Source organism: Paroedura picta, chromosome 7 (assembly GCF_049243985.1).
Source record: "Paroedura picta isolate Pp20150507F chromosome 7, Ppicta_v3.0, whole genome shotgun sequence".
NCBI classification, from domain to species: domain Eukaryota; kingdom Metazoa; phylum Chordata; class Lepidosauria; order Squamata; family Gekkonidae; genus Paroedura; species Paroedura picta.
Window position 1 is genome coordinate 84,146,461 of NC_135375.1, and position 26,149 is coordinate 84,172,609.

Consider the following 26,149-nt stretch of genomic DNA (forward strand, 5'->3'; position numbering starts at 1 on the left):
GGCGTCAGTGCAGGGTGGCGGCGTCTGTCGCAGCGCAGCGGCCAGGAGAAGGCGGCCGGGAGAAGGCGGCCAGGCCCACCTGCCCGCCCGCCAAGGCTCTCCCAAGCCTTCTCCCGGCTGCCGGAGCCACCTCGCCGCGTCTACGATGCTGCGAGGCCGCTCCGCCGTCCGGGAGAAGGCGGCCAGGCCCACCCGCCCCCGAGGCTCTCCCAAGCCTTCTCCCGGCCGGCGGAGTGGCCTTGCCGCGTCTACGACACCGCGAGGCCACTCCGCCGGCCGGGAGAAGGCGGCGCGGCCGACCGCTCACCTGTGGCTGTCTGTGCGGGTGAAGCAGGAAATGGGGAGCAGCGCTTCGCGCGGCTCCCCATTGCCTGCTTCGGGCGGGATGGACACTTGGAGGGGCCAATCAGGAGCCGCTTCGCGGCTCCTGATTGGCCCCTACGAATTTTTATCCCGGACAGGGCCTGCCCTAACTCCTCCCCCAGTGCCCTTACTGCTTTATTCAGTCTGTGGTGCTCTGCGCCACGGGGCTGTTTAAAGATACGTTGTAAGCTGCTGCAAGCCAGCAGGCCATGAACAGACGTCCAGAAATGGAATTAATAAATATACACTTCTTAACCTGTATCTGACAGGTGGCAATTTTGACAGGTGCAAGTTTAAGAGTTTCAGGAGTGTATAGAATGGATTCTGCACAGGGGATCTCCAGCTGACTCTCATCTACCTGCCCTCCAAGTTCGGTAAGGATTGGATTTACAGGGTCCAAGATTCCCAGGAAAGTGCTTTTGGGTGAAATGGTAGGTGGTCATTTTCCCAGAAAGCACTTTCCAATGGACAGCTTTGTGGGCGGGCAGTAATATAACCCCATAAATTCAATCCTCACTAAACTTAGCGGAATATGTAGAGGAGAGTCAGCCAGAGACCCTCCTGTAAGTTTGGGGATTCTACCATCTGACAAACCAAACCAGTTTGTGAGACAGCTTAAAATTCAACAACACCTTTATTGGCATATGAGAGAGGGATACAAGTGGTACAATCAATATATGCAACTTGTAGAGATCAAGAGTGGAGAAATATTGGCTTTCTAGTTTAATCTCTCACAACCTTAGGGCAGATTGTAAAAATATTTCTACCTTCTTTATCAAAGCTGAATTCTGATTGTCCTTTAAAACCAATACCTTAGTCTCGTCAAAAGATCTAGCTTTTCTAGTTAGAAATGGAGATAAAACTTTTACACAAATATCTTCATAAAATAGACACAGCTTAAAATTCATGACAGTTCAGGAGCAGGGCACATCACAAACTATGAACCAAAATGCATTTTCATAATTCATGCCCATCCATACCTGTGCAGGGTATTCCAAGCATCTTCCTTTTCCCCTGTTTTCATCTACGTCATTCTGGAGGGTATGAACAGATCATCTCTTTCTAAGTCTAATCACTCTCAGTCTGTTGTCTAGTATCATGTACAGTCAGATACAGGACAGACAGAAAAGATGTGGTACACTTAGGAAGGCCTTAAACAGTGATTTAACTCAGAGATATTCACCAAGAGACTTTGAAATTCCTTGCTCTAAGACAGCCATAGCTCTATATAACACCAAAATGTTTAGAGGACAGTAACTACCATTGGTGGCATCTTTATGACATTGTCTTCATGATCAATGCAATTAATACCTTGCAGCTAATTATTTGAAACCAACAACAAGAAAAGATGGGCAAAATCTTACGAGAGATTCAGAAGCAAATTAACCAGGCCTCTGGTTTTCTAAGCAGTTTAGGCAAAACATTTCCCTCCAAATGCAAAACACTATAATAAAAGAAAATGCTGCAAACAACCCTGAATAGTTCAGAGGAAATGCCTATAATTTGTCTTTTTAAAAGTGACATTTTGAAGTCTAATTATTGTTCTCTATCAAATCACCATAAAAACAGTATTAAAGCCTCTTGCCAGGAATAATTGGTACTTTTGACTCTTGGGGGAGTTACACCTTTTTATTTAGATAATCCAACTGCTGTCTCGCCAACAGCAAAGTAACGAAGAATTGCTTAATGAAATGGTATTCTTCTACAACTCATTTACTGAAGCCTACTGTGTTGATTTTTTTCCTGTTGCTTGACCAGTATCCAAACATAGTTGTTAGTCTATGACAAAGCAGGGTTATTTCTTCTCTCTACCCTGCCCTTCTTAAATTCTGAACAAGTCTGAAATAAAACTAGTGTGAGATTTCCTCTCCTCCGGACTTTGAAGCAGGACAGTAAACCCAGTAGCTTGGTTTGAATGATGGCTTCAGATCAGCACCCTGGATAGAACTCCCCCCCATATATAGGCATCTAATGTTTTTTAAAGAATAGCACATTTGTACTGCAGCACAAAGTTTTGTGGGCTAGAACATAAGAAAAGCCCTACTATATTTGACCAATGCACCATCTAGTCTAGCATCACATGGTGACCAACCAATTGCCCTGTAGTGCCAAAATTGCAGCATAAATGCTAAGCCCTAATGTTGCCTCTTGGCACAGATATCCAGAGATTTATTGCTTCTGAAAATGGAGGTCTCCTTCAGTTAACGCTGCTAGTAGATACCAATAGATTTATTCCCCATGAATCTGTCCCATTTTGAGAGCCAATGTGTTGTGGTGGTCAAGAGCGACGGTCTCTAATCTGGAGAACTGGGTTTGATTCCCCACTCCTCCACATGCAGCTAGCTGGTTGACCTTCAGCCAATCACATTTATCTCAGAACTCGCTCAGCCTCACGTACCTCACATGGTGTCTGTTGTGGGGAGAAGAAGGGTAGGTGATTGTAAGCTAGCCAGATAATACTGAGGTAAAAGTGTGTGTATTTTTCCTCAGCAGGGTCAGGTCCTGAAGCACAGACAGCAGAAGAGAGCCAACACTGACAAAACTTCTAGCTGTAATCAGGCTGAACTGTTATAGAATTGGTCCTTGGAGAGACAGTCAAGGAGTGTTGGAATTGCAATCAGCAAGTAATTTGGTGAAGTCGACCTTAAAGGGTTGTTTTAAGCTGCTGAACTATAAGTGTATGCTCACTAGAGACACTGAATAGTCACTGCTGAGATAGCAGTCAATTCTCTAGACATGTACATGGAATTTCCTACTCCAGGTGACTAGGGAATTCCTTTGTTCAAGATGGGCCACTGACCACTTCCTGCTGTTCAGGAAGAGAAGCACTTTTACCTTGGAAGGAGGAAGGATCATCTGATAGTCATCTGAGCTTTTTTCATCTGATCATGTATGGCATGTAGTCATGCAGGCAAGCCAGCCAAAAGGGCTTGCATTGCGTTTCTTGTACAACAACTTTCTAAGTTTTTGTACACTGCTTCCATGAACAGACTGAAGCAGATTAATATATCTGTTTGTGTATAATCTTTGCTAGTAAAGATTATTCCCTTTAAACCTCAAGTGCTGTTAATTTGGATCTATGCCTAATCCACAATAGGTAACCAATAACTGCAAATGTTCTGTGACTCTATTTTCCCAGAGGGACTATTTGGGTCAAACCTAGTCCAAATTAGCCCCCCCCCCAAAACCCCAACAAGCAGGGGCAGCTTTTTAGAGCTTCAGTTGCTAGAGGAAGAGGAAACTATCTTATATATTATTTTATTATATATTTATTATATTTATATACCGCTCTCTCCGAGGGCTCAGGGCGGTTTACAGAAAACAGGAAAAGATACAGTTAACATATGATAACAGGTAACAGTAACAGTAATAACATTATAATAATAATAACAATAACATAGAGCCTCTTGTGGCGCAGAGTGGTAAGGCAGCCGCCTGAAAGCTCTGCCCATGAGGCTGGGAGTTCAATCCCAGCAGCCGGCTCAAGGTTGACTCAGCCTTCCATCCTTCCGAGGTCGGTAAAATGAGTACCCAGCTTGCTGGGGGGTAAACGGTGATGACTGGGGAAGGCACTGGCAAACCACCCCTATTGAGTCTGCCATGAAAACGCTAGAGGGCGTCACCCCAAGGGTCAGACATGACTTGGTGCTTGCACAGGGGATACCTTTACCTTTACCTTTACCTTTTAACAATAACATTCTAAAGTAGAAATTGCGAGAGCTTCAGCTCAACTCTTACTGGGACCCAGTGGGTAAAACTGATTAGTGTTGGTCATAGGGGGGGAGCTTATTACCATGCCTCCCTCAAGGGGCTAACTATGACCATTTACGCACTGGGAACTTCACTGCCCCAGCTCCTGTGCACGAATACAAATCAGGGATGAATTAGGTGCACCAGGCCAAATACTCCCCCGTGTGGGTACAGGAAGAGATGGGGCAACCTGCCACGACTAAAACTCCAGCCTGCAGCCCGGTATGAAACCTCCAGTGCATAAACTGTCTATGAGGCGCTAGAGATTGACAGGCAGAAATTCTGATTTGAGCCCCATAAGGGCACTTTATGGCTTTGTCAACGACATAGCTGGAATATGGAAGGTCAGGCTGACTTGGCAGTAAAGCATCTTTTTCTTGGGATGCTTCCTTGTTATACACTATAGCAAGGCCCATGTTTCAAGAGCCCTAGTTTCTTAGGGGCAAGATTGCACTGAACTCTGCAGAACAGGTACCACAGGACCCATATTGTTACTGATTATTGAAGCTTTCATCCAGCAATTCCAGGATAAACTGTAACACAAAGTTTCATTAAGTATATATTCCATAAATAATTCAGAGATATTTTACATGCAAATTGCCTCTCCAACCAGTGCCTGTTTTTTTTTCTCCCTTCTTTTTTAAAAACAAAAACAACAGAATGATCTAAGAGGCATTTAAAACAGAAATCATGAAAAAAAAGTGATCTGTTAAGCATTTAAGATATTTTGACAGGTTTAATTATATTGGAAAGCCAGTGAGCAGGAAATGGTGCAAAGTCTAATAAAATATGGCTGCTTGTTCTTCAAATCAAAGTAATGCAGTAGCTCCCAAAAACAAATTAGCAGCTGAACAAGTGGTTGCATGCGGTCTCCCACGCAACACGCAACGATGAAGAAATAATTATTTCCTCGCAAACATACTCTGTTTTCCTGAAGTCTTTCTTTGAATTTTCACAGTCTAATTATCAGTCATCGGTACATCAAGTCTACACTGTACATGATGCATGTTTAAAAAGTGATAATTTGAAAGCCATTTCATGTGTTAGGCGCTAGAAATCAGGCGCCCATGAATGTAGAAACTGCATTTCAAAGGGGAAAACAATTGTCATTGTATACTAATTGCTTGACCCCAAGGACCAGTTTGCACTGATCCCCACCCACATCCTTGAAGAGCAAGAGCTGGTTCCTAGCTCACAGCTGGGTAGCATTTGTTTGAGAGAACATACAGGGACCATTGCAATTCACGTGTTATCCCAACTTGGAAGAGATGCCCATCAACCCAGGCGCAACGCCTCTTCCATTGCCCATGACACCACCAGCATGTGGAGACTTCTTTTGTTCCGCTTGTCATTCCCTCCATGATCCTTCCTTCCCCCTCAATATTTTAAGCTTTTTATTTTTCTTTTGCATTTGTTTTAAGCTCTGGTTTCAGAGTCAGAGTACCTTTCTTGGCATAAAACAGCAAAGCATAAAACTAAAACTTAACCATTGCAGTTACAGAATCTATAGTGGAGAGATTTTCATTTAAGATTGCCAACACTTAGCTACTTTTACAATTATTGCTGAGTCCCTCACACTTAGTATAGTTTTAAAACACTATTTCTCATCAACACAGACAGACCTCAATTTCTTCAAATATTCAGCAAAAGGGAAGCGATGTTGTGAGAACTTAGGACATTCCCAAAGTATGTGGCATAATGCTCCGATTTTAAATTGTTTTAATGATACATTTGTGTGTCATTTTGAAGAGTTCTTAAGATGAAATTTTAATTTGTATTTTTTAATTTGTTAGCCATCTTGGTGGCCCTATGAGGGCAGAAAAAATGGGTAAACATCTTGATAATAATAATATTGTTTAATATGTTTGCAACTTATTGTTGGTTTGTTAGCTCTTTTGAGACTAAGGAGATCGGGCAGGACATAAATATTTTACATAAACTTTTAAGTGTTTAGTTTACGAACTGCTTTTCCATACTTGTACCTAGAAGTACATTATAAAACTCAAACAAAAATCCATTAAAATGCTGTAAAACAGATTACAAAGTATTACAATCATTTAAACAGAGCCAAAACATCTCAGCTACTATAGCAAGAATGTTAGCACACAAGAATATGTGCTAAGTGCAAAAGGACACAGTATGCAACAAACAGGTGTTTACCTCATAAAAAACCAAAAACAAATGGATACCCAGCAAGCAGGCTTGTAGTCAGTCCTCCCAACCTCACCAAGGGGTTGAGAGGCAAAAAGTTCTGCATTTTCAATCCTTCTTCCATAACTGAAGCAGCTTAGTCTGGGAGAAATGGCTTGGGGACTTATTGAAGGGGTGACTCTATAGATGTAAGACAGAATAAGTCACCTTTATGAAACTGCCATGAGCCTCTTGTGGCGCAGAGTGGTAAGGCAGCAACATGCTATCTGAAGCTCTGCCCATGAGGCTGGGAGTTCAATCCCAGCAGCCGGCTCAAGGTTGACTCAGCCTTCCATCCTTCCGAGGTCGGTAAAATGAGTACCCAGCTTGCTGGGGGGTAAACGGTAATGACTGGGGAAGGCACTGGCAAACCACCCCGTATTGAGTCTGCCATGAAAACGCTAGAGGGCGTCACCCCAAGGGTCAGACATGACCCGGTGCTTGCACAGGGATACCTTTACCTTTTTTTATGAAACTGCCTTATACAAAGTCAAATTATTGGTCTATCACGACTTGTATTGTCTACCCTGGCAGTGGATCTCGGGTACAGGTCTCTTGTATGGCCACACCACCTGATCCATTTTAGACTGGAGATTTGAAGTGGATATTCCAGAAACTTTTGTTTGTTACTATTGAACCACAGTCCTTCCCCTTCTTACTTGGTAATTGTTATGTGCAAACATATCAGTCTCCACATTCGTATTAACCAGCAGTTATGTATTTGGTCAATACAGCTTTACTGTTTAAATGTGTAATTTCTGCCAGGAAAAGATATTCAGTACTTATACACAAGTTTGTATTTGTCTTCTCAAGGAGCTATGCATACGTGTCACTTTGTGGCAAGTGTAAAACTTGACCTGGCTCAAAATTTCCTAGCTTTTTTATGTCTCATGATCTGAGATCTCATGATCTGTCTTTCCTTATTACCTAGTTCCTTCTCCACCTATCTACCTCCAATCTTGCAGAAATCTCTAGCTCCCAAAGCAGCAAAGAACAAAAGGAATATTGAACCAGAGAAACTTAACTAGGCAGAGGTCTCAGTAACATCTGATTGGTTCACCCCATTCATCTTTGCAAGTGAACTCTAGCAAATATCCTCAAGGGGGTAGGGAAGACAATATTGGGGAGTCATGCATTAAAGTCAGCTTGGTGTAGTGCTTAAAAGCAGCAGCTTCTAATCTGGATAACTGGGATTGATTCCCTGCTCCTCCACATGCAGCCAGCTGGGTAACCTTGGGCCAGTCAGTTCTCTCAGAGCTCCCTCAGCCTCACCTAACTCACAGGGTGTCTGTTGTGAGAAGAGAAGGGGAAGGTGATTGTAAACTACTTTCTGGTAGTAAAAAGCAGAGTACAAAAAAAAACAGCTCTTCTTTTTGCTAGTTACCCAAAGCTGTCCCATAGAAGTTCATGTGTTCCCAAATTTATTATCTAGTCCACAGTTTATGCTGTTGTTCCTCATTATTTATACAGTATTGTTTGCAGTCAAGGACCACAATTTAACCATGAACTCAACTAGGGAAGTTTAATCCAGAAAGGTCTGAGGTGCTAATGGTTCATAATAAGGCTAGCATAGAATTATGGTCTTTTTTGGGTAGAGTTGCACTCTTCTGTAAGAGGCAGAATCACAGCCTGAGGGAAATTTTAGACCTCCACATGAAGGCATACATTTCTCCTCTGTAGTGTTTACTCCCAACTCATAGGTCTGGTGTTGAGGTAAGCTTTCCCCCAATGTGCATTAAACTTGAGTCAAGGTGATTTCCAGAAACTATCCACAAAGCACAATGGGAGAGGCTGGATTGCATCCAGTGACCTATCAGCAGAAAGTGCAAGCAGATACACTTTCCTTACAAGTCCTCTCCAGCAGTGGAAATAAGAGACTTGGGACATATAGTAGGGGACAGCAACAGCAGGGAGAAAAAGGATGGGGAGGGGAAAAGAAATGATGGGAAAACGAGGGGGAGGCATCAAGCAAGAGGGGAAAATGCTAGGAAAATGGGATTTCTTGTTCTCTCTGCTCTCTTCTCCTTACCTGTAGAGCCCTATACATTCTTGGACCAGGATATTTAAAGTACTGTCTCACCATGTGAGTTTGCTGACCAGTTAAAATCACTGACAGAGGCCTTGCTCTGTAAACTCCCACTGACTAGAGTTGAATGAGCACAGCAGACAGAGCTTTACGGAATTCTTCTCCCCTCAGAGGTTAATTGATGTTTAGAATTTTAGTGTAACTTTCACATATTTAGGAAAAGATTTATTTCACTATTTTTATTGAGTTTTGCAGCCAAAAACTGGCTTCCAAAGTAGCTGAACAGGAATCAAGATCTATCACAAATGACACATCAAAATTAAATGCAAAACGTTGCTAATTAAATTAAATGCAAAACATGTGTGTGCCTAGAAAGACATTTCTTTTGTAAACACAGGATGACTTGTCTCCTCAAGGTTGAAGGTCTAAGACCCTGGTCAAGGCTGTCCTGCAGAAATGAAATAACTCCCCCCACTCCCAGAGACGTAAGGGAGATACGTGTTCTTCTACACCATCTTTGGAACACTTTCCATGCATATTCATAGATGCTATTTATGGAATATTTCGAGCAGAAAGAACAATGTGTGTCACCTTATCAGGGTACCCCTTTTTTAGGAAGTGCTTCCACTCAATGTCCTTGCAGCTAATTGAAACCAACCGGGATGATGGTGCCAAAAAGGGCCCTGATGGAGTAAGTCTGGCTGTATTGGAAGAGGGCCCTCCACCGACAATTGGAGTATCATGGAGAACTAGCACCTTCTTGGCCAGTAAAGGGCAACCAGTATCACTTCTGCTTGGAGAGAACATCCTCAATACACTCAGAATGATAGGAATCGGAGGAAATGCACAGAGCAGATCACTTCAGCCATGGTTGCAGAGGGGCGTCTGTGCCCTCAGCTCCTGCCTGAAGAAAATGAGAGTAGAACCGGGGCAGTTGGCGATTTTGCTTGGAAATGAACAAATCCAGAATTGGAATGCTGAATGTCCGTACTATCAGGTTGAAGTGTGTAGCATCCACTGTCCTTCCAATAGTTTGTCTGCTTAGCCAGTCTGCCTAGCAATTTTCTGTGCTTGTGATATGTTTGGACCATAATGATTGCAGATGACACTCAGCCCAACACATTATCTTCATGGTTTCTGTGTGCAACCCTGTGGATCGAGACCCTCCTGATGACTGATATGAGCCCTGGCTGCTATGTTGTCTGTCATTAATACAGCCATGCCCTCCACAGATATTCATAGTCGAGTCAGGGCCAGGAAGATTGCTCTCAGGTCTAATAAACTGATAGGTAGACGGGGCTTGCATACTGACCATGTACCCTGAATCATCAGCTCCTGGCATGTGGTTTTCCATCCCAAGAGGCTTGCCTTGGTGAAGACTTGAACCTCTTGGGATGGGAGAAAAGGCTTCCCTAACTTCAAACTGCTGAGAATTGTCCACCAATGAAGGCTTAATTTTACATTTGCCAGAACCATCAATGGCTTGTCCTTCTTGAGAAGGATTTGACGAGGTCAAAGGAAGGTCTGTAATGGCCTGGTGTGCATTCTGGCCCACTGGATGTTGTCCAAGCAAGAAATCAAGAGACCTATGAGGCTGGCCAGGAACATGAGAGATGACAAGAGAGTCTTTATTATCTGTAGAGACATCTCCCTTATCTTATGTACTCTTTTGTCTGCCCCTGATGGTGTTGATTTGCACTCCCAGGTGTTCTATCTCTTGTGAGGGGGCTAATGTACTGGAAATTTAGTACTTGGTCTATTGTTTGATCTAAAGTTGGAGACTTGATCAAGAGATTGTCTATGTACAGGCGGACATGGATGTGTTGGGTTCTGAGAAACACTACTGGATTAGGATTTCAGAGGATACGCATGGAGCTGAAGAGAGTCTGAATGGGAGGGCTTGGAACTGATAATGCTGCTGATCCCTGCAGAACCTTAGAAAGCAAAGATGTAACAATGGAAACCTTATGAATCTTTCTGTCACGGGCCTCTTGAATTCTACAGTGTAACCTGAAGAAATTACTTCGACTGCCCATTGATCCGGACCTACAGCCATCCAAAACTTTTGAAAATGAAGGTCTGCCCCCGACCAGAATGTCGACATAGTCATTCCTTGGATTGTTTGCTGTCCTGATCCAGTTTGTCGGGACAAGCCTGTTTGAAGAACTTGAAAGAGAATTTTCCCCTTCTGTATGATTAGACACTTCCAGATTAGACTTCTGTAACTCGCTCTACGCAGGCCTTGTCTTGTCTTTGACTCGGAAGTTACAGCTGGTCCAAAATGCGGCTGCCAGGGTCCTCACTAGAACATCTTTGAGGGCCCACATTCAGCCGGTGCTTTGTCATCTGCACTGGTTACCAGTCTGTTTCCGAATCAGATTCAAGGTATTGGTATTGACCTTTAAGGCTATACGCGGCCTGAGTCCCATCTACCTGCGGGACTGCTTGGTTGCTTATGCCCCCCGCAGAGCACTCCGCTTTGCAGGTATGAATTTACTGGTTGTCCCGGGCCCACGGTATGTTCGCCTGGCCTCGACCTGGGCCAGGGCCTTTTGAGTCCTGGCCCCAACCTGGTGGAATGAGCTCCCCGAAGAGCTAAGGGCCCTGCAGGATCTACCAGCTTTCCGCAGGGCCTGCAAGACGGAGCTCTTCCGCCAGGCATATGGTTGAGGCCAGGGCAGCTCTCCCACTAATCCATCAGAGGATCCCCTCCAATATTGAGATCTCTAACATCGAGATCATTGTTAGATCTATTGCATTGGCGCCACCCTCTTCTGAATATTATTCTCCCCACCAGGCTGAATTTGGGGGGAAGTCAGGTAAATACGATCAGAATTGTGACCACCGCCGCTTATATGTTATATGTGACTTGTTGATGTAAATGGGGGGGTTTATGGGGATTTGTGTTTTAACTGTTTATGTTGTAAACTGCCCTGAGACCTATTTGGAGAAGGGCGGTCTAAAAATTAAACAATAATAATGACTGTCTTGACTGGTTCCAGGAAGGGGAAAGCCTTCTGCCTCCCTGAAGCCAAGGATAGAAACAACCCAAGATGTCTTCCACCTCTGGGGGAGGTGATTTTCAGTTGAGTGGGATTAGGGTTCTCTGTGGCATCTTACCCTTTTTTTGCTAGATTCATCAGTGGCAACTGGAAAATGCCTTGGGTAATTAGTGTAATATGAACATTTTGAAATTTTATTGTTTGTTTCTTGTGCAGGTACAGTAAAATATAGAAATGGCATCTGTAATTACTCCAGTGTTTAAAAAACATTTTGATTGCCCCTCAGCCTTCTTGGAGGTAAGGTGTTTTTTTTAAGTATCAGTTTGCAAAGGTTAATATGTCATTATTTTAACTGCTAAATCAAAAAAATTCACTATCGTGTTATCAAGTACTTACTTGACAGTAAGATTAATTCAGCATATAGGACTTTGGACTGTGTGGTACATTTTCACTATGCTTGGGGTCACTAAGCCCCCCCCAGTAAGTAGTGGGTGGAGAAGTGAACTTTCCTGCATTACAGATGGGGACAGACTGACCACACAATCTTTTTTGAGCAATCTCTGAATTATTAAAATACATAATACAGGGATCAGGCATTGAGAAAATGAAGGTCTCCTTGAATCACAAAAATACTACAGAACATGAAGGATCACAACTAGCACATACCTTCTTTGGTGTGACATCTCCCCAAATACACACAATTTTTTAAAAGTATAAAATTAATGTACATTCCATTTGCATACAAGATCAAATACTATGATATAAATTGTAATTAATTTTGACTATAGTAAAGATGCACTATTGGAAAGAGTGCTGAAGTAGACTAGATTAAGACAAGTAATTTAACCAAGACCAGAAACTAGCACAAAGGTGAAGTGGAATCTGAGATCCTCAGTACCAGACAACACAAATTATAAAACGACACACACACAAAAGAATTATCTCTCATATTTCTTCCCTACTTCCGTATAACCGCTCCCATTGTTCTCACTCATTCCTGTTGTCTCCTTCACTCAGTTGATGGTCCCCAAGTTCTAATCAATGCCAGTTCCATTATTCTTTCTTTTCCCCCCAGCCCTCATGAAGCCTTATCCCTTCTCTTAGCTCTGCCTCCAGTTTAAAGAGCCAGGAAAACAAAAGTTACACGATTTGAAATGAACAACTGCCATTCAGAGCTCAAGATGTGCATAGAAGCATGGTCCCCAATTACACACTACCAACACAGTGCTCCACTCAAAAATACTCTGCAAGGAAAAGCTGGGAGTAAACTCTAAAAAACCTTTTGATGTACCTACACTGGTCTTAACTTAAAATCTCAATCTTTTGCATGTGTGAGAAAATGGCATCCATTTTATTGATGCCAGTCGCTTGGGAGGGACTACGACTCAGTGGCACAAGCACTTGCCTTGCATACAGTGTCCCAGGCTCAATCTCCAGCTGAAAAGATGAAGATGGTGAAATGAAAGTCCTCAGCCTGAGCCCTTGTAGACCCATTGTCAGTCAGAGTAGACACTGCTTACTTGATGGACCAATGGTAGCTCAATGGGTATTGATTCAAATTACACACAAGTCTTATCTTTTTCTTTTCTCTCCTTTTTTCAAGATGGTGCGTGTTGACAGCAAGCGATATTTATAATGAATGTAAGGATGTAAGGATTTTTGCTCTGTCTCATCTTATGCGGTATGACAAATAACTCCAGCTATTTCAAATGGATACAAATATTTCCTTTGTATTGTTAAAAAGGTAGAAAACACTAAAGTTGGTGCTGCAACTGTCTGAAAGAAAATAATGAGGCATAGGAATGAATCAGGTGATTCTGTATCTTACCAATCTGAGTTTAAAACATATCCATAGCCATATCTATTTCACAATTTAAACACACTTTTCAATCTTACAAAAGAAAAAAAGGCAGGCATTTTAATAATTTAATTCAGAAGCTGGGCATCACAGCGACTCATATGTATATATACAGACACACTCCCAGACAAGGGTTCTTTAAAAAGAAAGTGATTTCAGACATGAACACAGCAACACTGCAATTGCTAACTAAGGAAGACAACAAACAAGCTTACATGTGAACTAAAGGGACTATGAGTGCCCATGGATGGCATCATATGTGACAAGGCCAAGTAGCAGCCAGGGATCAAACCATTTACAGGGTCCAGCTTTCCAGCCACTGAAAACCAGTGTCCTAATCACAGCCCTTTATGTAGCGTTATCCAGGTCAGAGGCAGTATACACGACTTTCAAAAAGCTCCAATGTGGCACCAATGGAATGACCCAGCTCCAGGGGGACTTTGCTGTGAGGGACTTTTGAGTGGTTTATCAATCCATGTATTCTATATCTTGCTACTTCACACAGGCAGTGTCTCCACCCCCCTTCTCCCTATATTTGACTTCCTGGCCCAAATTGCTCAATGGCTTACAAAAAAAAAAAAACCTGGAGTAGCATGGTGAATGCCCCATATTGCTATTGAAATTCCCATAAGGCACCAAGATTTAGCCAGATAAGCAAGTTGTTATTATTGTTTCACAATTCATGTCAAGTAAGAAGCTAGCATAAAGAAAAAGTAACCCACACGAATCAAACAGTATCAAACCAGACAACATGAGCAAGTCACACAGGAAGCTTACTGATGGCAGCGACAAGCCGCCAACTATGTCAGCCAAGGGTTAGGATACACAAAGCGTTTGAACAAGGAATGTCAAATCCAGTCCAAATACATTTTCTCACTGACGGAAGCTGACATCACACCCATCAAAATAAATATAGACATCTTGCAAATGAAATCACCCAGAGGCTATTTTTTTACATCTCCAGCTTTCATGAGGGCCTTAATAGCCCTGGCTCGCATCTCGAGCTCCAGGAGCTCCAGCTGCTGTGCTGATGGGTGAACATCATCTCCTGGAGGAACTGCAAGCGCCGCTGCCTTTGTCTCCTTTGGGGAGGATTCGGCAAGCCCCAGGATCTCATTCACACTTTTCTCAATGTCCTTCTGAAGGTCATCTATCTGACCATCGCCACTTCTGACAGTCCTTTCTGGCACACCGGGATTCTCTTCTTCATTGCACGGGCCTTCGATATCGCTGTCATAGGCATCTGCATTGATGCTGAGCACATCACTATCCTCTTTGCCTGCAACACAGAATTAATAAAACAAACAGAGGAATTCAGAAGCCTAACAGAAAGAATGGCTTTTCAACAGGCAATGTTGCCTCGGCATAAAAATATTTCTTTGCACAGATTTAGAGTATAGGAAAGGTCATATATAAATTAAAAACAACAGTTTCTCCCTTTCCTGCTCTTCCCCAACTTTAAGACTCATCTAATTTAGACAATTTAATGCTTTTTTTTATTCCAATTTAGAAGAACATGCAGTAGAACCAAAGCTGCAGTGCTGGGAAAATTTATTCCATCATATGGAATTGCATGATCTATTTTCCTAATTAAAATGTCATAAGGTTTTATATCACAAGGACGCGTCTGCATTACAAAATGAAAGTTGATGTAGAAAGCCTTTGGGACTGACTACTGTTTATTATTTGAAAAGTGAATTTAATTCCTAAAGTGTAGTTTAAAAATACTCCTAAAACTATATACCGTAAAAACTAGGTTTGGTTAGAGTTACCAATTCATGTATTACAGGGATTTTTAATGAAAGTATTTAAATTTCCATTATCTCAAGCACAATTGGAAAAGACATTTTGTCCAATTAAAAGAAGAGATTTTAGAATGTTTTAATACAGTATTACAATAATACAAGGAAACTAGTCAAATCTCTGACATTATTCTAATTTGGCAGTAATAAAAATACTGCTGTAATTTCTTGGCCTCAGTTACTATAGATTCGTGATCTCTTACCTTTAGAGGTCATCCATGAAACCTGCTTATCAAGATGAATATCAAAACCATTTAAAGCAACAAAACAGTAAAATTATATGTCCCACTGTTATTCCACCTTGCCACCAAGATTCTCAGCATGGAAATCTGAATATCCTTTCTTCCATTTCTTCTTTACAACAATCTTGTGTATCCCCTGAACAACTCTGTGATATACTGAGCTGTGTTCTACCAGTCCACCAAGCAAAATTTGTTGTCATCATCCAGTTTAAGGAGCCTTTCTCCAACTTAAATGCTTTTTCTTCCAAGGGAAAAACCACCTAAGTAAGAGTAAGTCACTCTAGACTGGATAAATATTATTCCACCTAATATAGGATACTACCCCATGACTGCCCAAGGTCACCCGAATCAGTACTTTAACCTGTATTATCACACTCCTAGTCTGATGCTTAAACTACAATAGCTCTTTATCATTTCTGCTCCACAGTCTCCTTAGATTGAAGGGTACAAACAATACAGCAACCAATTTATAAAGAGTTACAAGTTTAACAACCAAGCTTTAAAGGGCTACATATTTTAACAGGACTTGGGATTTAAAATATACAAGAATTAAAACAGCTTCAGAGGACAGCTGTGTTGGTGTGCAGTAAACAGCTAAATTCAAGTTATATTAGAGATCAACAAGATTTGGAGAATTGAAGCTCTTCCTGTTGTCAGGTATTGACATAGAGGACTTCTCTCCAAAGCTTATACCCCTCCTCCAAACCTTATTGGTTTAAACAATTAAACACACAAGGTATACATTATTAGAATGAGAAAGAAAAGACAAAAATGTAGGACTTTGGGGTCCTTCTTGGCTAACTTAGTTAATTTTACAGTGGTTGGCTGTATGGTATTCAGGTTAAAAAGCATATATACCAAGTAGATTTTTCTTTTTATAATACAGAGGTTTATATTCTTGTTACCACAATGCTTAATATTTCCAATGTTTTGTTTTTGTTTTAAATTCTCTGTTAATTGTTCTTCTAAATTGAAGTCTGCAACTGAAAACAATTTGAGTATGTATTCATGTCATTGGTCAAGTCTATTCTTATTATACATTTATTAATTATTTTTGAACAATCATTAATTATACTTTTGTATATTTTCTAAGAATTGATGTCCCTTGATAAACTATGCAGTGAAATGTGTTGGGATTTATTTAGAATTCTGAATATTAAAGAATCAACTGAAGCTTGAAGACTGATGTACCATATTGGAATCCCAGTGCCCTATTGCTTGCTTTGCATTGAACTTTCTGGCAATCAATTTCATTAGATAGTCCTCATGTCTGAGAAAACAAAGAGCATAAACCTGTTTTGATTCATTTCCAGTCTATGAAAACCACCACATACTATTTCTAATTGGACAATGAGGTACATAAAAGCTCAGGTACATAAAAGTCTTCATTTAAGGAAATAGAGATAGAATTGCTCTTCATCCTGGTCCAAATTGTTAAGCATTCTAAAAAAATCCAGATCTTCTCAAAATGAAAGATATTCATCTCAAGCAATTTAAATTTATTTCATATAATTTCTTAACATCTCTAATGTTTTTGAAATTAGATGATTATCATCAATATATCTAATTCTCAATGTAGCCTCCACTCTGGATACGTTAATCCATAAACCTGAGACATGGTCAAGCAAGAGAGATTTTCCTTCAAACCTGACAAAAGCCTTAAGTTTGCAGAAAAATCTGAAATCTATCTATATGTGTATTTGTGGGTGTGTGGGTGTGTACATATACATACACATTTTAGCTTCAAGAAAAAAATACCTCTGTGGTCACTGCTAGGCAGCTACAAAGGTAATGGTCAGCCTTCAAGCTAAAAGGCATGGACAGGCCCTTTCAGGGCTATTTTGGTCTCTGAAAGAAGACTCATCAAGGCCTGCCAGCAATCATGGGTGACCTTGTTACCATCTGACTTGCGTTCCTCACCAAGGATCAGCTGCTTACTACTGTTCAATGGCGGCAAACCCACAAAAACCAGAGTGGTATAGTGGTTGATTTCAAACTAGGATCTGAGAGATACAACCCCACTTTGCCACAGTGCTTACTGGGTGACCTTGAGCAGGTCACAAACATTTTCAGCCAAACCTCCCTCACTGGGTTGTTGTAAAATTAAAGGAGAATGTTGTAATCTTTTCTGGGTCCACATCAGGGAGAATGACAGGGCACAAATGAAGTAAATAAATAATATAGCTGGAGATATAGGACTGATAAATAAAAACTACATTTTATTTGTCCTCCATCTTCAGCTATATTATTTATTTAGTTCAGAAAGAGAAAAGGAAGTAGGGAAAGTGAAGCTAGGGGAATTGTCAGGATGGAAAAAATAAATAATTTGGGTAAGGGGATACATGGGAAAGTGAGACACTCCCTGCTAGTCCTTAATATGTTTTCCACTGGGCTACTGAGCTTTGCCCAGCTAACACCACACAACTCAGCTAGAGTATTTCCAGGCAGAGACTGCCGGGGCAAAGAAAGGAGAGAAAGCTGGAGACTGGGACAGATAAAGCTAGGTTGACTGGTGGGTGGTAAGAAGAAAGGGAAGCAGGAAATGGGAAGAAACTATGGGGGCTTTCGTAGAAAGGAAAGAGAAAATATTGGGGGAAAGAAAAATGAGATACCTCCCCTTCATAACCTTCCAGATCCTCCACTAGTAATACTATAGTTCCTAATGTTCCATGTCCCTTTCTGAATTGCTATGGAAAATTAAGCTGGTAAGTGAGCTTTCTACGATGGCACTAAGCCCTTTTTAAGTGGTTTCTGCCTACTAAGTCCCTTCAGCATATTTTACCAATTTACCAATCAACATTATTTTTGTTTAATGAGTCTGATACATCCTGTAGTCCATTCATCTCCTGTTGTGGACCACACCCCAATACAGTATAAGTCTAAGCACCACAGCCCAAAACACTTTCTCCTTGCTATGTTGCTTTTGGCTTTACAGCTCTGGTCTTTTGTGATAAAATGCTGTAATTTTCTGGAATGTTATTTTTTTGTTTTTATCTACCAAACTGTTTTTTTGTTATTATTATTTTATAACAAAATGCAGTATTGTTTTAATGTTTCAGGTTGCAGGCTACCTCAGGAGCTCTTTGAGAGTGTGGGATGTAATTATACTACAAATAAATAAATATTTGCTGTGCTGGGTCCTGCTCCATCTACAGCTAATGTTTCAGTCTAGACAAAATGTTGAATGCATTACTTATATTAAAATGCTAAATACAGAACTGCTTACCCACTGGCCTACCTTATCTTAACACCGCCCGTGGCGCCACGGGCGCCACGGACTAAATAAAACGGTAAGGCGTTCTGAGGCGGGATGTGTCCGTGATGAGGAAGGGTCCGGATTGGACCCTTCCTCTGGACAGACAATCGGAGGGAGCAATCGGCAGGCGCACAGCGCCTGCCGATTGCTCCCTCCGATTCCCAGCCCCGAGTAACTGCGAGCCGCGCGCAGCGCGGCTCGCAGTTGCTTTTTTGTTGCCGCCCGCAAGGGAGCCCACGGCAGCTGCGCGCAGCGCGGCTGCCGGGGGCTCCCTACAACACAAACCTACGAAGAGCAACTGAAAGAAAAAAGAAAACCAGCCAAAAAGCCCCTACGAGCTGCGACAGAAGCCGCCGAGGAGCGCCCCTCCTCCGACCCGTGTGCACAGCTCACCTTCCGGGGCCTCCCTGCCCTCCTGGCTGAAGAAGAAAAGAAACCTCTGAGTAGCCACGGAGAGAAAAAAAAACCAGCCAAAAAGCCCCTACGAGCCGCAACAGAAGCCGCCGAGGAGCGCCCCTCCTCCAACGCGTGTGCACAGCTCACCTTCCGGGCCCTCCTTGCCCTCCTGCTTGCAGAACAAAAGAAACCTCTGAGTAGCCACGGAGAGAAAAAAAAAACAGCCAAAAAGCCCCTACGAGCCGCGTCAGCAGCCGCCGAGGAGCACCCGTGAAGAGCTGCGGAGGCGCCGCCAGCCTCCTCTTACAGGTAGCTTCAGTCCCTCGCCTGCGCCACGCATCGGGCCGCGCCCGCGGATCGAGCCGCGCCCGTGAGCCACGCCCGCGGATCGGGCTGCACCCGCGAGCCACGCCCGCGGATCGGGCCGCACCCGCGAGCCACGCCCGCGGATCGGGCCGCGCGGGCGCGGCCTGCACGGGCGCGGCCCGGCCCTGATTCCCTCTCCCCGCCTCCCGCAGTAAGAAGCTTCCCGGGCCGCAAACTTGCGGCCTGGGAAGTTTTTTACTGCGGGGGGGCAGCGGGGAGAGGGAGCCGCGGCCCGCAGGTTGGGGACCACTGTGCTAGAGCCCATTGTCTTCTTTATACAATGGGCTTTTTTTACTAGTAGGACATAAAGCCCATTATGCTAAAGATCAATACGTTGCTCTTTGGGCAACTCTTAATGTGCAATGTTTTTTAAGAGACAAGGAGAAAAACCTTGTCAACTGTTTACACACAGTCTGGCAAAAGCAGAAAGATAAAATATGCAACTCTTCTCCTGTTCAATATACTGCAGTAGGTCACCAAATAACATTCTTTTACAAAATGCAGCCAGGTAGCCCCAGTATGGGCTTGGCAACAGCTCTGAAGAACGTTAGCCTAAAAATGTTTATATCCGCCTGCTGATATCAATTTTGGCTACTAAACAACTGTCACTGATGCCTGCCACAATTATTAATCTAAACTGCCATTTTAAACTGATGGGTGGTTTAAAATGCAGATCGCTTTTCAGTTTGTGCTAGAAGAAAAGCCTAAAGTAACAGTGCACTCATTTGCAAGCTCCTATATGCCATTAATGGTAATCAAATGATAGCACTAGACCATAACACCGAAAAATAATTATGTGCTTTATCAATACTTTACTAAGTCATTTTCTTTCTTAAGGAGTCTTAAAAAAAAAATTAGCCTTTTCTCTCACAGTCCAAAATGTTTTCTCTCACTGGAGGGCTTTTACAGAATTAGCAGTTTCTTTCCTCCAGCTTCTGCTTTCAAATCTCCAAGGCTGGAAGCAGTATTGATCTGCTAGTATTGCTCATCAGTACCACAGTCGCTGATATACTGGAAACCAATACAGAACTGTCTCTGAATTGCAGAACCTGACGAGTGGATAATTTCAGTTCCAGTAAAGTTTTAGTTATAGTGTGGATGCTGGTTCACATTATGGATTTGTTTGCATTTAATGCAAACCATGGAAATAATGGATTTGTTTGCATGTAATGCAAACCATTAAAGCCTCTTGTGGCGCAGAGTGGTAAGGCAGCCGTCTGAAAGCTTTGCCCATGAGGCTGGGAGTTCGATCCCAGCAGCCGGCTCAAGGTTGACTCAGCCTTCCATCCTTCTGAGGTCGGTACCCAGCTTGCTGGGGGGTAAACGGTGATGACTGGGGAAGGCACTGGCAAACCACCCCGTATTGAGTCTGCCATGAAAACGCTGGAGGGCGTCACTCCAAGGGTCAGACATGACCCGGTGCTTGCACAGGGGATACCTTTACCTTTAATGCAAACCATGGAAGTAGGCCTTATGCTATGGCACTCCCCCTGCATGGTCTGAGTCAATAAGCTGCTTCCTGTTTCGGACAAAACTTTTGTCTCCTGTTACAGCTAAGCATGGAAACTATGCTTGCCCTGCAAGCCAGTTTCACATCATGGTTTAGCATTACATATAGACTCACTCACTCATTCAAGCAGCAAGGAAAATCTGAGACTCCTTAAGTCAAGGAGCCTGGTGGTCTGGAAACCTTGAGGGGTCTTTCCATTTGCCCCCAATAAATTTAACCAATTCAAAAACAAGGAAAACAAATAGCTATTTCTTTCTCCATTTGTATTGCCGCATTGCTAATTTATGTGCATTCTGTAAAAACAAACAAACAAAAACACTGGCTCGATACCGTGAAGGGATTTTTTTCAGGAAGGAGAATTATTCCTTACCCCACCCTTCAAAATAAACAATGATCTCATACTACTCTCGAAAATGTGCTGTGTATTTATTTAGCCCTCTGTTTATTTTAAAAGGTATGTGCTACCTCTCCAAAGACCTGCTTGAAATCATTCACAAAAATTAAATCATAAATAAAAACTGCATAAATAATTAAATAATAAAAACCGACATTTAAAGTATCAATATAAAACAAGCCATAAAATCACCTGCTTTACTGTTATATGATGCCAATTTTTTGGTAGAGACCATCTCTGAAGAGTCTAATTTCCTTTAAAAAATTATTCTGCCTTTCAAAATAGACTTCCAAGAAGCTGGCAAAGAAAAATTAAAGAATTCCTCTGGTAGGGAGTTCAATAGCATTAATCACCCACCCACACACACACGCACAGCATTGGTTGCTCCCTGGCTATACAAAACTACACTACAGAAGAGATGATGGAATGAGGTGGAATCTGTGCACTAGAACCTTTGTGTGCTGCAAACATAAGGTTGCAAATCACTACATGAAACTGCTCAGAAACTCCTCACAGGGTGCAAACAGAATGTTGATGAGTGAAAGGTCACAAAGAGAAGATAAGGCAAAGTGAGACAAACCAATAACAGTGGGAACCAAGTAGATGTAGCAAGAAAGACAACTGAATAGCAAGAAAGACAACTGAATGACAGAAGTCCCATGCTTTGGGCTTGTCATGCATATTTTCCAAAATGGCTTTTTACTAGTAATTAACGGGCACTATCATCTTGAACATTTATGCTACTATGCCAGTCTCCCAAGCTACATGCTATATCAACCCAATGACACACATTTGGGAAGTTATATGTATCTGTGCTCAAGACTGCCAGCTGCGGTAGTCTTGGGATCAGATTGTTGCTATCACAGGGCTTTCCTCACCGTACCAACAGACAGCATTTCACTCCAGCAAGAAGTTCCAAGAGGATTATTCAGCAATCTTGGGCCTTCTAATGAGAATGCTCATTCGATGCCATTTCCAACATGTGCTGACCTCTGCTCATCACAAAAGTTTCTGAAACAAAGATTCTCCAAATATCTCCAAATATGTTGCTGTTCTCTGAAATATTTCAGTGCCCTTGGCAATAACAGGACACTGTATTTACAAGACATGCTACATGGATGTGAGGGCTTCTTTTGCCAAGTGGAAATAAGTAAAAACTTTTCTATATGCATAAAAGTCAATGTTCTTTGCTTGATTTTTATACTGGATACTTTCCATTCTCCACAAGTTCTGCACCCAGTTCTGAGCAGCAGAATACATACGACTGGAATTAATCTGTACTGGTTCCAAATCGAGTTCAAGCAAGATTGCTGCCAGAAGTCAGTTTCCCACCTCTCTTAAATCAGAAGTAGAGAGGAGGAAAAATAGAGGCTTTAAAAATTCTACCCTGGCCTTAAATCTTTTTGAGAAAGAAAGGCCTTAACTTTGTTTGTGTGCGCTTGGTTCTTGTGTTTATGAGCAAAGAAGAAAATCTTTAGAAAAACATATTTTCCTTGACTTTTTATGATATAACTGGTATCTAGAGGGGCAAGAAAAATCAATACTGAACACTGAAAGAAATGTATAATAAATGCTTTCCCCTGCAAAGTAGGAGGTAGCTCTTCATAAAGGAAGTCAAAAGCAAACTGCTCCATAAGGGGCAGCGTGTTACATTCTGGAAACATGCAAATAAGGCTGCTTTCATCAACCGCTCCACCATTCATGTCCTTAATTCTTGTAATAAAGTATGATCTTAGGCAGTTACTAAATATGCCATAATCTCAGTAGGAGCAGATCAAATGGTCAACTAAATACTATCACTGGAAAGCACACACCAGAGGGTAAGGTAAAGAGCAAAACTATATTAATTTATTAAGCCAATAGCCAAACTAGAATAATCTAATAATCATAACCAGTTTCTTGGTCTATACTATACAACAGTGCTGTTGTTCATATTAGGCATCCATGCAAAATATTAGCTTATAGTCAATTTGGCAAGAAGCAGTTGTCAAAAAGAACATCCAATTTTAATCTGCAAAATACATTTTTTTAACTCTGTTACACCACCTACAGAAAGGCAGCCATGAACTCCAAACATCATCTGAGCGCTTTTGCCAGAAACAAAGATCAAAAGAAATGGGAATCAATAGGATTAAGGAATGGAAATTATTTTGCCTTGCCATGGGGCACTAGTCCATATTTACTTAATGCATTGTTCTAGTGAAGAGAATCTCTCTACAGATAGAAAGTGCTTTCTCTGAATAAGCCTGGTTCAAGGTTCAAAAGTTACATTCCAGTGCTCTCATCTCTTTTTGCCAAAGGCCAACTGACCCAAGTGAAAAGGGCACTGCCCTGGGGGAATAAGACTAATCGTTTTTGGGAGGAGGGGGGAGAAAATCATTTATTCTTTTTCAATAGAAACAGGAAGTTCCCACAACCTTAAAAGTATAATCATCCACAGGATTCTCTTCTGCTTCAGCAACATTCATGAAATGCGCAGTAATCACCCAGCCCAACTGGTCCAACAAATGTTTAATTAGCGAAAGTGCCACATCCCCCCACCTTTTTACATCTGTAATTTTACACTGTAATAAAAGTCTCTGATGCTGCTTTTTCTCATTATCTTTTTTGCCTATTTTGATAACTTCTACTTATTCTGTTAACTTAGAATTGTGGAATTTATTTCTGGGTACTTAAAAGTTCTCATCTTCAGCCACTTTTACTTGTTTTGGGCTAAGCCCTTCAGCTTTTGTACTTTTTGTCTTAAGCCTCACAATGTGGAAGGAGAATGGTTACTAAGTTTCTCAATTTATGCCCACACAGTCTCAAAAGCTCTTTAAAAGCGAACATCCTGACTAGCACTGTTGTCATTGCCCAAAGCCATCACGAAACAGTGGCTGATAAAGTCGTAAAAAGGACAAAGAAGCAATCACCTGCAACAGTCATCAATTCCCTCTGATAGCACAGAAGGAAGAGAGGAAGTCTGCAGGAAACGTGTCCATTCAGAGGTCATTCCAGAAAGAGCACCAAGCAATATTTAAAGCACTTTTCAAAGCTTTCTAAGTATATTTTGGCTACCTTATGATAACTGTTTCTATGTGGTCCAGTTCTCCTTGTTAACTACTTTCACCACAGCATTCTTAAAGTAGACATGCTTCTCTAAGTCAGTGGTCCCCAACCTTTTTATCGCCGGGGATCACTCACCGGGGACCACACAACGCCTTTTACTGAGGCCCGGTGTGGGGGGGGGGTAGTTTACTCCTCTACTCTCAACCACTGCCCTAACGCTCTCTGATCGCTATGGTAATGTTTAAACATCCCTTCAAAATAAGATACAGACACGCCACAACAATGAAGTGTGTTGTAAAGGGCTGGGGGGATGAAGTAAAAGGCCGGGGGGGGGGGAGAAGGCATCCTTCGGGGCCCACCTCCAATTAGTCAAAGGACCACATGTGGTCCATGGCCCACAGGTTGGGGATCGCTACTCTAAGGCATCACCTTTATTTATTTCATATCGTAGCCTGCCTTTCTCACTGAGTCCTGAGGCAGATTACAAAATGTAAACACCAAACAGGCACCAAAAGATGCAATAAATGGCGCAACTGAACTAGGACTACAGGATTAGAAAACAATGCAAAGTGCAAACTGCCTAAGGCACAATCTAACAAACAATTCAGAAAGGGGATTATAAAGGTAGATGGTACAATAAAGGCAAGATACATACACTAAATATTGCAATAGACTAAAATCCTATTTATTTATGAAAAAATTTCTGGTTTGTATATTCTGTAGAACGTTAGATGTGTGGGAGCCTCTATGACTTCCTCAAGGAGGCTGTTCCACAAGGCAGAAGCCACAACAATACAGGCAATACAGGCAACTGCCAATCTTATCTACTTGCTCATTTCTACCCTAACCAGACTTGAATGAATTAAACTTTTGTGGAGGAGCATAATGGGAGAGACGGTCCTGCTGATACCTGGATCCAAGGCCATTAATGGCTTTGTACGTGTTAATCACTTTCTCAGAACTGAACTCAGTTAGTTACTGCTAACCAACTGAATGACTATAGAATCTGAATGATGTGCTTGCTCTACTTAACTCTAGATAGTTACCAAGCAACAGTGTTCGGTACCAAGTGGCGTTTCTGAGATGATTTTAAGGGCAGACCAATGTACAGTGTATTACAGTGTAATGGACTACAATGCATTACCATAGGCCAGACTTACCAATACCATGGATTTACATGGCAAATTGGCTAGATTGCGGGAAGGAACTAGCTTCCAGAGAAAATTAAAATGGAAAGCATTGTTTGCAGCTCTATTAACTTGCATTTCCAGTAGTAATGCTGGGTCCAGTATAACCCTTAGGTTCCTAACTGAGCCAGTGAGTGTCAGCTGGATATCATCAAATGAGGAAAAACATGATATCCTTCAAGTTCTCAGTCTTCTCGACTAGTTTCACCCCCATCAATTAGGCAGATCTGAAAGATCTTCCATGATCCTGTTTACAAGAACGTAAGAAGAACTCATGCTAGATGAGATTAGTGGTCTATCTTGTCCAGCATACTTTTTCACATAGTAGAGGACCAGTTTCCTCAGCCTATAATATGTGCCTGCCTGCAGGCCCTCGTAAGCAGGCCCTCCACCACGACCCTTTGCCCAGGGCCCTCTCCCCTTACCTGCTGCTGGCTCCAGGCACTGAGGCATGTCTGAGAGCAAAGAGGCTGGAGTCCAGGGATGGAGTCCAGGAGCTGCAGGGGCAGGGCCAATCAGGGTGCTGCCAGCTTTGCTGACTGAACCCTGATTGGCCCTATTCCAACTAGGACAGCCGGACATGTTCCACCCCTGTAAACCATTCCTATGGGAGCGGTAAAAATAAAACAGTAAGGGTATTGTGGGTGAAGAAAGGGGCGGGGTGAGTCCGTGATAAAAAATCGAAGGGGACAGCGTGGCTCCTGATTGGCCCCTTGGCCTGTCCCAGACCTGCCGGGGAGGGGGCTGGTCGGCCCAGAC

At 42.3% G+C, this 26,149-nt stretch overlaps 1 protein-coding gene across 3 annotated transcripts in view; it reads right to left on the minus strand.

Annotated features, from left to right (window-relative positions):
* Positions 1 to 11,994: 11,994 nt before the first annotated feature.
* CAAP1 (caspase activity and apoptosis inhibitor 1) overlaps positions 11,995 to 26,149 on the minus strand; it is a 36,284-nt gene continuing 22,129 nt past the window's right edge. For all 3 annotated transcript variants that reach the window (XM_077345240.1, XM_077345238.1, XM_077345239.1), the window contains exon 6: positions 11,995 to 14,468. In XM_077345240.1, the coding sequence (XP_077201355.1) occupies positions 14,134 to 14,468 (335 nt within the window). In that variant the 3' untranslated portion in view covers positions 11,995 to 14,133. The remainder of the gene's footprint in view (positions 14,469 to 26,149) is intronic.